Here is a 12,255-nt window from a genome sequence, read left to right as displayed (position 1 = left end):
TTCTGTAGGTTAACTAAGAAAGCAGACAATGCTCCTGATACGGGTCTGGGGGAAGAGAGTGCTATAAATTGACTGAGATAAATAGTCTCAAGATAAGGGTCTGAGGGAGCCAGTGTGGGCTAGCCATAGAGATAGCGATAGGGCACCATGCTATTAACCATTTCCATTCCTAGCTTTTTGGGAGAAAAATAGGTTATATATCTGCTTCTTTGAAGAGTCAATACTGCATTTTAACATTCCTGGTTTACCTTGTGTTTATCTGTGAACCCGAGGACCTACATGCCTTGTACATGTTTGCTTCAGCCATTGTTGGACATCTGAAATAACTGTCTTTCATTTTGTTTCAGGGCATGGTGCTCAGTGGTACAACATCGCTACAAAAATAAATGCCGATGATGACTTAACTTTGGCTCATATAATAGGAATGTTTTTATTTACTGCTTTTCTGTATGGCATTGTGGCCTGGTACATAGATGCTGTCTTTCCAGGGAAGTATGGTATACCTAAGCCCTGGAACTTTTTCCTGCAGGTGAGTACACCTTCACACACGTTCTTTAGAATCCCTAGTTCTTCTGTAGCTAGTTTGCAAAGAATAAGAAGGATTAAGTTAACAGTCTCTTCCTGGGGACTGTGGTCTAGATCTCCTGTTCCAGCGACAAACAACTGAGAGGAACAAGTTAAAGACTGATTCAGGCTTCAGTCTGCAGTCCCTTAGCCATGTCGCTTTGAGATGAGGAGAGGCAGAGCCTGACAGAACAAAGCCGCTCATCTCAGAGGTCAAGAAACAGAGCCGGGATGTCTTTGCTGGTGGGATCTTGCCCTCTTCACCTTTATTCTGTCAGTGCCTGGGTTACTGGGTGTTGCTGCCCATAGTCAAGATTGTTTCTTCCCCTTAGTTATTTTTCTCTGGAAAATCTCTCAGAGACATACTCAGAAACGTGTTTTACTGAGTACCTTGGCAAATCTCAAGATAATTAAGTAGACAATGAAGATTAGCCACCACAATTCCTCATTCTTGCTGCACTATAACTCTGTTGTTTGCCATATGTATTTATGGAATGAAATTATTTTCTGCAAAGAAATCCCATCTGAATGGATACATGGTAATATCTGTAGACCCTAGTTAGGAGAGGACAAATTGTGCCCATGTCTATTTTTAATTTTTTATTGATATAAAGCCTGCATATTTATGGACAGTGGTATATAATTTTAATATACATATATGATGGATATTTGATTAAATCAGGTTAATTGCCATTTGCATTATCATTTCTTTGTTTTGAAAAACTTTGAATTCCTCTCTTTTAGTCCTGTAGAAGATACATTAATAGATTACTGTAAATTATAGTCACCTTACCATGCTCTAGAACAGTAGGTCATATTCCCTCTAAGTTCATTTTTCCCGTTTTCTCCCTCCATTGCCTAGCCTGTAGTGACTCATTTCTAAGAAATCAGCATTTTTTAGCTTCCACATATGCATGGGAACATGATATATATCATATATATGACATCTCATATATATATATATATATATCAATACATATGTCTTCCTGTATATGGGTTATTTTGTTTAACGTTATTTCCTCCAGATACACATGTCAAGGTAAGCACATGTCACAGTCTTCTTTTATGATCAAACCTTTTTTCATTTGCATGAGTATGCCCTATTTTCTATGTCACTCATCCATCAAATCTGCGTCTTGGCTACTGAGAATGATGTTGCAGTAAACATGAGAGTACAATTGGGTGTCCGCCCAGCCACAGAGTTGCTGTTTGTATCTTTGTTCTTATGATGAACTTCTGTGCCGTTTTACTTAATGGATGTACTAATTTAGATTCCCACTAGCAGTGCGTGAGAGTCCTTTCCACATTCAGCTGCGTTTGTGTGTTTGTGTTTATGCTAATAGTCATGTCACTGTGTGTGATGAAATATCCTTGCGATTTTGATCTGTCCCTCCTGTAGTGATGTTGAGTAATTTTTACTTGCTGGCCCTTTGTATGTCTTTTGAGAAATACCTATTCATATAATTTGCCATTTTGAGATTGCATTGCATTTGTTTTTCTCAATATTGAGAGGTTTCAGTTGCCCATATCTTCTGAAAACACTGCTTTTGGACAACAGGTTTACAGATACTTTCTCCCATTTCACAGGTATGCTTTGCTGTGTTGACCGTCACACCTGCTTGCAGATGTCTCTTGGCTCAGTGTGATTTCATTGGGCTGATTTTGCTTGTGTTGTTGTGCTGTGGGAATCTTATTATAAAAAAAAGTATCGCCTATCCTGATATCTTAAAGCATCGCCCCATTTTTCTTCTAGTAGTTTTAGGTGTTTGATCTCATATGTTCTGAAACATTGGTATCTGACCTCTTTCTGTGCACAGATATCCAGTTTTCTCAGCAACGTTTACTGAAGAGACTTTTAAAATTCAATACATTTTTAATATTTGATACTTTGGTCAAAAACCAACTTCCTATACATATATGGACTTATATTTGGATTCTATATTGTGTTCCATTCATCTGTGTATGTTGTTATTCCAGCTTACCCTGGTTATATACCACAACTTTACAATACAGGGAAAGACAAGAAATGTTGATTTTATGGTCAGATGTGTGTGTGTGTGTGTGTGTGTGTATCCATGCACACATATAAGTGCATGCATATAGTCCAGTGGAAGATGCTCAGTGTCTTCCTCTGTCACTCTCCACTTTACTCCTTCGAGACAGGGCCTCTCACTGAACCTGGAAGGACGCTGATGACCAACAAGCCCTGTATTTTAGTTTCTTATTTAATTTCTTCAGAATTTCAAAATTTTGTTATAGAAGTCTGGTATTTGATTAAATTTATCCCAGGCATTTTTTGTAGCTATTGTTATTATTGGTGTGATTATTTTCTTGATTTCTATTTATTACAATTAGTTTGTTTTTAGTATCTTTAAAAGTCTCTTCGTTTCTGTGGGTTAACTGGTGAAGCTCATTGAATTTTTCAGTCATTGCCTGCAAACTGAAACCATCTGACTTTTCCTCTTCTATTTGGGTAACCTTTATTTATTTCTCTAACTTAATTGCCTGGCTAAAACTTCCACTGTACTAAATAAGAATGGTAAAAATATGAAACCCTTGTTCCAGATGTTAGAAGAAACACTTTCAATCTTCTCCAATTTGAGATGATGTTGGCTGTGGGCTTATAATAGTATTTAATGTGTTGAGTAAATTCTTACCATACTTTATTTTTTGAGCATTTTTATAATGAAGATATTTTGATTTTTACCAAACGCATTTTCTGCCTCTGCTGGGATGATGCTGTATTTTTTTTATTTTTTTGCACTGTACAATTTTCTCTACTCCTGTCCCTTCCACCCCATTCCCCTTCTACCCTCTCCTGTGACCCCCCACACTCCCAATTTATTTAAGAGATCTTGTTGTTTTCTCCTTCCTTTGTCGATCCATGTATGTCTTTCATAGGGCCCTCTTTGTTGTCTAGGTTCTCTGAGGTTGTGAATTGTAGGTTGTTTTTTTCTTTGCTTTATGTCTAAAAGCCACTTGTGAGTGAGTACATGTTACATTGTCTCTCTGGGTCTGAGTTACCTCACTTCAGATGTTTTTTCTCTAGATCCATCCATTTGCCTGCAAATTTCAATATGTCATTTTTTTTTCTACCACTATATAGTGCTTCATTGTGTAAATGTATTGACTTTTCTTTATCCATTCTTTGATTGCAGGCCATCTACATTGTTTCCAGGTTCTGGTTATTATAACACTAATTTGAACATAGTTGCATAAATGTCCATGTGGTATGATTGAGCATCCTTTGGGTATATACCCAAAAGTGATATTGCCATGTCTTGAGGTAGATTGTTTCCTAATTTTCTGAGAAATTACCATACTGATTTCCAAAGGAACTGTATAAGTTTGCACTCCCACCAGCAATGAAGGAGTATTTTCTTTACTCCTCATCCTCTTCAGCATAAGCTGTCATCAGTGTTTTGATCTTGGCCATTCTTACAGGTGTAAGATGGAATCTCAGAGTTGTTTTGATTTGCATTTCTCTAATGCCTAAGTATGTTAAACATTTCCTTAAGTGTCTTTCATCCATTTTAGATTCCTCTGTTGAGAGTTCTCTGTTTAGGTCTGTACTCCATTTTTTTTATTGGATTATTTGTTCTTTTTATGACCAATTTCTTGAGCTCTTTGTATATTTTGGAGATCAGTCCTCTGTCTGATGTGGGGTTGGTGAAGATCTTTTCCCATTCTATAGACTGCTGTTTTGTCTTATTGACCATGTCCTTGGCTTTATAGAAGCTTTTCAGTTTCAGAAGCTCCCATTTATTAATTGTTTCTCTCAGAGTCTGTGCTACTGGGGTTATATTTAGGAAGTGGTCTCCTGTGCCAGTACATTCAAGTGTACTTCCCACTTTCTCTTCTCTGAGGTTCACTGTGCAGTGTGGTTAGTTTTATGTTGAGATCTTTGATCCATTTGGACTTGAGTTTTGTGCATGGCAATAGATATGGATCTATTTGCATTTTTCCACTTGTTGGCATCCAGTTATGCCAAGACCATTTGTTGAAGATGTTTTCTTTTTTCCATTTTGTATTTTTAGCTTCTTTGTCAAAAATCAGGTGTTTGTAGATGTGCGGATTGATATCTGGATCTTCGATTCAATTCCATTGCTCCTTCTGTCTGTTTTTACGCCAATACCAGGCTGTTTTCATTTCTGTAGCTCTATAGTAGAGTTTGAAGTTAGGGCTGGGGATACCTCCAACCATACAGGAATGTTTTGGCAATCCTGTTTTTTTTCCCCATATGAAGTTGAGTATTGTTCTTTTGAGCTCTGTGCAGAATTTTGTTGGACATTGCATTGAATCTATAGATTGCTTTTGGTAAGATTGCAATTTTTACTATGTTAATTCTACCTACCCAAGAGCATGGGAAATCTTTCCATTTTCTGTTGTCTTCTTCAATTTCTTTCTTCAAAGATTTAAATCTCTTGTCATACAGGTCTTTCATTCGTTTAGAGTCACCCAGAGATATTTTGTATTATTTGTGACTATCATGAAGGGTGATCAGAGATGCTATATGTTTTAAGGATCAAAACTTAATAACTTTGTTAAATATGTAATTAAGTGGAGCAGGCTTTCCTCTGTAAATATTTAAATTGTAAAGAAGACAGGAACTACACAGTATAGTATGTTGTCCTTCTTGGTTTTGAACTGAGACACCATGGACTTGCCTTTCATTGTTTGTATAACTGTAGCATGAGTTCTAATTGTTCTTAATAATAAAAACTTGGAGTCAGATACTAGGGGTGAAAGCTGAAAGAGCAGAAGCAAAGTGGCCAACCACTAGAGAGTTCTTTTTTTTTTTTTTTTAAAGATTTATTTATTATATACACAGTGTTCAGCCTCCATGTACGGCTGCAGGCCAGAAGAGGGCGCCAGATCTCATTACAGATGGTTGTGAACCACCATGTGGGTTTCTGGGAATTGAACTCGGGAGTTCTGGAAGAGCAGTCAGTGCTCTTAACCTCTGAGCCATCTCTCCAGTTCCAGTGCTCAGACCAAAAGGGTGATCCTGTCCTCAGACCGACTGCTGCTCAGACTGCACCGAGCTTATGTCTCCTCCCATCTTACATTCCTCTCTCCACCCAGTCATGTCACTCCTGTCTCCACCTCCCTAGTGCTGGGATTACCTTTGTGTGAGCTGTTTCCTTTTAACCTGTATCAATTTCATGTAGCCCAGAGTGACCTTGAACTAACAGAGATCCAACTGTCCCCCATGTCCTGAGATTAAAGGGGTTGTGCCACCACTGCCTGGCCTCTAGTGGCTTAACTCTGCACTTTGATCTCCAGGCAAGCTTTATTTGTTAAAACATAAACAAAATATCACTACATATAGCATCAGTCAAAAGGACAGTTTAGGGGGAAAATCAAAGTGGTTTAATATTTATGAAAATGATTTTATCCATACAGACTCACTGAGAAGTTGTAGGATATCCACAATGAATATCATCATCAACCGTGCTAGAAAGATCTGACTCAGAGTGAGGCAGCGCTGCTCACTAGGCACTTCTGAGGCAACTTCATTGACTTTCTTTTGAAAAGCTGAGCTTTAAGCACAATATATGTTCTGTGATTGTATTTAGAAATTCATAGTACAGACAGACAATTTGCTTCACATCATAAAGTCAGTTATTGTAACTCTCTTCAAAACTAGAGTGAAATGAGCCTGAGAACTTTGAAATCTTTAGAGCACTTAACTTTCCATTATTATTATTATTATTCCATTGGAAATATTAATATTTCCAATATTATTACTTTGGCTGTTGTTATTTTAGAAAACCTACTGGTTTGGAGAACCATCCTCAAGCAAGGAAGAGAGCCAAGTCACTGATCTACCCCCAAATGATTTTGTTGAGCCTGAACCTGTTGGCTTAGTGGCTGGCATCCAGATTCAACATTTGTACAAGGTATTTATTCAACAGGTTTCTGTTTCTTGATAGGAGATTATCTATGAAGATTAAATGTTTGACATAGCTACAACTCTACAACCATACCAATTAAGAGGCTTTTAGTAAGATAAACTTTAAGTGTATACAAGAGAATCACGAGTTTGTGTGTTTGCCTGGGCATGGCAGCACAGGTTTGTCATTCCAGCCCTTTGTGGAGGGGGAGGCTGAGGCAGAGAAATTGTGAATTTAACTCCCTTGGATTTCATAATGAAAGTCTGTCTCTAAACATACTGTTATTTCTCTCCTCCATGTAGCTAATAACGGTATCCTCCAAGATCCTCCATGGTGGAGTCAAGATGCAGCATTTATCAGATAGTTGAAAATTATGCCCTGATTTGTTTACAAGTTAGAATTTATACTGTTTGCACTATTTTATGTCAAAATATTGGCAAATATGAATTGTTAGGCTTTTGTTTATTTCTGATTCTGAAAGGGTGTATTTTTTTTTCCAGGAAACTCATACCTGCTGACATTCCCTTGCCTCCCAAAGAACTATTCCAACTTAATTTGGATGTGTAATTTCAAAATTGGTGGCAATTGAATCCTTTTCAGAGTTTCTGCTATTTGCCGGGTTTGGGGCCAGTGGAGGACTGGTCATGTGGCTCCTTTCCCCCACTGAGCTGCCCCCACCTTCTGCTTTGATGACATTAGCACAGGTGTCAAGCAGTTCTCTTTGGGTATTTACTAACATCAGCCATTTTCCTACTATGTCAGTGCTATAGCAAAGGAGGTACATTGTGCCCTTTCTGTTGTCTCTCTCTTCTCTTCAGCTTTCTTTGCCTGCAGAATTGCCCCAGCATGCTCCTTGATTGTTTCAGTGGTTCATTCAGAATCACGCTGACACACAGCTCTGCTGTTACAGTATTTCATTTTCCCAGATCTCTCCTCAAGCTTGCATACGGAGTGTCATGAGTGTTCAGCTGACCCATGGCCCTTTTCTGTAGCATTGATTGTTTACTCAAGAAATTCAACAATTGGCTTCTGAGAATTCATTGTTTTCTAGAAGATGATTGGTGATAGGGATACAGAAATGAGTACATCAGATAAAATTCTTATGTTAACTAGACATCTGTAAAATCAACAAGGAACAGATTATTTACAAAACCCAAGGATGATAAGCCTTCTAAGCTGAACTTAGAAGGTCTGTGTATTTTCCTCCTTTGAAGCCATGTGCTAATTATAACCATGGACTGAGCATTCCCCCCCGACACACACACAAAAGAACTCTACTAGAATAATGAGACACATATAAAGGTTTTTTTGGGAGGGTGGGAAGAGAGGGAATCGTGGCTGCTGGTATGAGAGATTCAAAGCGTGGAGGATCTAAACAGATGGCCAGTCATTTAGTGATCTGTATGGCTGAGTGTGAGGTGCTATGGCTCTAAAAGGAAGCATGAAATCTCTATTCTTGGGGTACTCTAAAAACAAAGTCAGTTTTGGAGCTTGGAAATAAAACAGACTAAAGAAATAATTCCAAACCCTAGGACAAAAGAAACTGAAGAAATTTAGATCTGCCAGACAGTCTATAAAGAAGCAAGAGGGCCGGCTGGAGCAGAAATGAGCTGGAGGTGAACTAACAAAACCCAAAATCTGTCTTTGCTCTGCTGAGTCCCAGATCAGATGGAAGTGATGCGTCTTCTCTGTGTATTTAATCAAGTAAAGGGTTGCCCTATGGTGGACAATAACAGCTATCACATAGCCATGCTTTTCTCCTACCAAGTATACTGAACAACTGAAAACGTGTCAGACATGTGAAGAAGCATGAAGTAGTGACCATAACTAACAGTAAACATCTACTGCAGAAGAGCTTTAACAGGAACATGCTATAGATGTTAGGATTAGTAGGCACAGATTTAAAAATAATGATCAGTGTATTAAAGAAAATAATTTTTAAAATAATAAAAATATAAAAATAGTAAGACTATGAACATAGAAACAGACTAGTCAGTGAGCATATAAACAACTGAAGCCCATAATTTATTTATATGACCCGATAAGCACACTGTATTCAGCAAATTCAGAAAGCAAGTACATGTGGAATGCTTTCAAAAGCTGGCCTGGGTCAGAAAAAGCATGGGATAAAACCGGACTCGCTGAACATAGCGGACAATGAGAACTCAAGAACAATGGCAATGTGTTTTTGAACCTACTGCATGTACTGGCTTTGTGGGAGCCTAGGCAGTTTGGATACTCCTCTTACTAGACCAGGATGGAGGTGGATGGTCTTTGGACTTCCCACAGGGCAGGGAACCCTGATTGCTCTTAGGGCTGACGAGGGAGGGGGCCTTGATTGGGGGAGGGAAATGGGAGGTGGTGGTGGGGAGGATGCAGAAATCTTTAATAAATAAATAAATAAATAAAAAATGCCATAAGCCCATCGTGATGCAATCTCACCATAAACTAAACTCAGAGTGTTGTTCTCACCAGAGTGGGAAAAACAGTAAAAGATGAATAATTAGAAAGCCCAAAATGTCAAAAGAATATAATTCTTATTGCCCTTGTTTGTCTCCCAGAAGATACCACGTATTTTGGACCTAGGACTTGGAGAAATTAAGTTGTAATGGACCTGGAAGCCTCCTCTCTCAGGACTAGGTCTCATCCTATCAGAAACTGCTGTGAAAGCTGTCTAGAAAGAAAAGCAATAATAAGTCCTACCCAGCTGCATGAATAGTCCTACCCAGCTTAGAGCCTATGAGCCGTGGGTGGCCAGCCCCCATCTGTGTAACAATAGTGCACCCTAGTAATACCTTATACGTGATACTCGGGGGACATTGTGGAAAAGCCGGAGGTGAAATTGTAAAAAAAAAAAAAAAAAACCAGAGGAAGAGAATGCCTACTGTGAGGTAGTATCTTCTAGACATCAAGGGGAGTTTCATCTTGAAATAGCAGCACTATGGGAGGAAGGGAGAGAGGGAGATGACTTAAGAGGGAGGGAGAATATGAATGTACTTCAGTGTGTCTACAGAACAGAGAGGTCAGGTGGAAGATTTTTAGATAGGGCTTTAAGGACCTTGGTTCAGGGCAGGAGCTAATGTCTAGGTGTTTTTAGCAAGAGTTCATGTCTCAGTGTTTGGTGGAAACCTTAAATGGTACCGTGAGTGCCTGGAATTGCTGAAGGTCGGGTCTGCTTCACGCCCGCAGCAGAAAGTCTGCGGTTCTGTGTGTCACACTGCAGTCAAGGCAGGCTGGAGTTTCAAGTTAGGATGGAGAGAGAAAGCAGAAACTGTGGGGGCTGCAGATGGCTTTAAAGCTGTGAGTGACCCAAAGCCCACCCATCTGTCCCCTCTCAATGGGCTGATGGCGCACATTGGATTTTTATTTTTGTTTAAGACACCACCTAAAAGAAAATGGCAGTTCACAAATTCAGGGGAAAAAGTTTAACTTAAGGCAACCGAAGTGACTTAAATGGAGAGCGTAGTGGATGCTCGCTGAGGGGACCAGCGGTCTGCATGCAGTTTGCCCTCTTATCCCAAGCCCTGCTTCCTTCAGGCGCTGGTGGAGATCGGTGTGTCTGATTAGTCCTCGCAAGTTCCCGTCCACTGTTAGACATACGGTTTGCACAGTGCCTACTCCCATGTGCCCAGCTGATAAGATGCCTTTCTTCCTTCGTTAAGAATCTGACTGTATTTACAGGAGCATTGTTCTACGCTCTCTATTTGTACCATTGTATATATGCACACGTTTCCCCATTCTCCTGTAACAGCTTTTCTGTCATGGGGGAAGGTGCTGTGTATGGCTTCTTCACAGCTACCATCACAGTGCATGCGACACCAGTTCTCAGTAAACGGTTCCCACCCATTACTGACTAATGACTTCTTAGTGTGTGAGGGAGATGTCTGAGGTCCGTCAGCCCCACATTTTGGAATGTGTAGCTAGGCAAATAGTTGTGTGGCTCATGCAGATAAGATCATAGGCGAGAGTGTTCTTTTTAGGTGTAACAAGTAGAGTCTGGAGTGTCTACAAGCTGGTGAAATACAGTGGGACTTTCAGCAGATCATTCTGAAAACATTGGAGAAGGCCTGACTGGGGCTGACTGGGGCTGACTGACTGGGGCTGACTGGGGCTGACTGGGGCTGACTGGGGCTGACTGGGGCTGACTGGGGCTGACTGACTGGGGCTGACTGGGGCTGACTGGGGCTGACTGGGGCTGACTGGGGCTGACTGGGGCTGACTGGGGTTCTATCAGCTTTAAGACTGGAACAGAGCAACAACAGGAGACTTGTAAGCACTGTTTGGTAATTGAATCTTTTTGTTTTTTTCCCTCCAACCTTGAGATTAATGGCACTTTTCTCCAACTCTGAATAATTACTGAGTCCTGGTTTACAGGTGACAGTAATCAAATCAGTATTTGTTTCCCTTACAGAAATTCACACTAAAAGGTAGTACCCTGATGGCAGTACAAGACCTGTCTTTGAACCTGTACGAGGGGCAGATCACCGTTCTTCTGGGACATAATGGGGCAGGAAAGACCACCACCTTATCGATCCTCACAGGTGTGTATCTGGGGTCACACTGGGGACAAGCTCAGTGGACCAAGGGTCAAGTGTGAGGTTTCTGCTGACATTTCTGAAGCCAGCTAGTTAACCCGCTCAGTTCTTAAGGTGCCGTCATTATCATACGGTCGGATCAGCGCTTATTCCTGTGTCTCGGACACATCCAGCTCCCTATCTTTTGAGTGCCATTCTGAATGATCGTCCAAGTCCCCACGTTTTTGCCTCACTTCCTGCTGCCCTCTCCACACCGCAGAAAACCACTGCTGTTTTCCTGGCCTGCGTGGCTCTCACTGTGAATGCACACTATGAATACATACTAATTTTCTGAGCTTATTTCAAACACAGCTAAATTGAAGTTTTTGAATTCAAATGTCCCTATATGTGTCACCCCATTCCAACATTTTACTATACTTTTATGTACCTATTAACCCATTTAAAATACTTCAAAGTTAATTTTAGACATTAAATATTCTTTTTATTATTTAACTTAGAAATTTTCTTTTGATAAAAATATTTTGTAATGTTTAAAATTTATTTGTTGAATTTTGACATATGTACACATCTGTGTAGTTCAACAGACTACAGATGTATCTTAAGATGCATAGAAAATTCTCTAATTTCTCAAATAATCCGCTTAAAAATAAACTCCATTCTTATTTATTTATTTATTTATTTATTTATTTTGTGTGTCTGGGGTCTGGAATTTGTGCCACAGCACACACATAGAGATCAGAGGACAACCCTAGCATCTCTCTCTCCTCCCCATGGGGCTGGGAATTGAACTCGGGCTGGCAGGTGTAGCAACAAGTGCCTTTACCCACTGAACCATCCCACCAGCCTAAGAATTGCACTTTTAATACATTTCTACCAATACATGTCATATGAACCAATAACTATGTTTATTCCATAAATATAGATTATTAATATGCAAAGTATTGGGATAGAAACCCAAAGTGAATGGATAGGCCCAAAGTCCTTACCTCCAGGGGTTTTATATTGGATGGGAATTCTGATCTGTTACGAGCTGGAGGACTTAAGCTCCAGGTTCTTTTTGAGTAGTATCTATGAGGACTCTGTGCCCTTCTCCCCAGAGAGCGATGAGTGACCAGACCAAGCAAGAGAAGTGTTTTATGATGATTCTTTACTAGCAACTTCAATATCGAATGCATCAATGGGATTTACAATCTTAATAGGCATGGGGGATTGGTAATGGGCAACACACAGGCACTTCAATATCACAATTATTAATTTTA

The 12,255-nt window shown here is 39.8% G+C and overlaps 1 protein-coding gene across 1 annotated transcript in view; it reads left to right on the top strand.

Moving 5' to 3' along the window:
* The window catches only part of LOC130880341 (phospholipid-transporting ATPase ABCA3-like), a 105,187-nt gene that overhangs the window by 27,950 nt on the left and 64,982 nt on the right, over window positions 1-12,255 (top strand). Inside the window, exons 10-12 of the mRNA XM_057779329.1 lie at window positions 348-529; window positions 6,336-6,467; window positions 10,873-11,002. Of these exons, the coding sequence (XP_057635312.1) occupies window positions 348-529; window positions 6,336-6,467; window positions 10,873-11,002 (444 nt within the window). The remainder of the gene's footprint in view (window positions 1-347; window positions 530-6,335; window positions 6,468-10,872; window positions 11,003-12,255) is intronic.

This window comes from Chionomys nivalis, chromosome 8 (genome assembly GCF_950005125.1).
Source record: "Chionomys nivalis chromosome 8, mChiNiv1.1, whole genome shotgun sequence".
Classification (NCBI taxonomy): domain Eukaryota; kingdom Metazoa; phylum Chordata; class Mammalia; order Rodentia; family Cricetidae; genus Chionomys; species Chionomys nivalis.
This window is presented reverse-complemented; position numbering and strand designations above follow the sequence as displayed.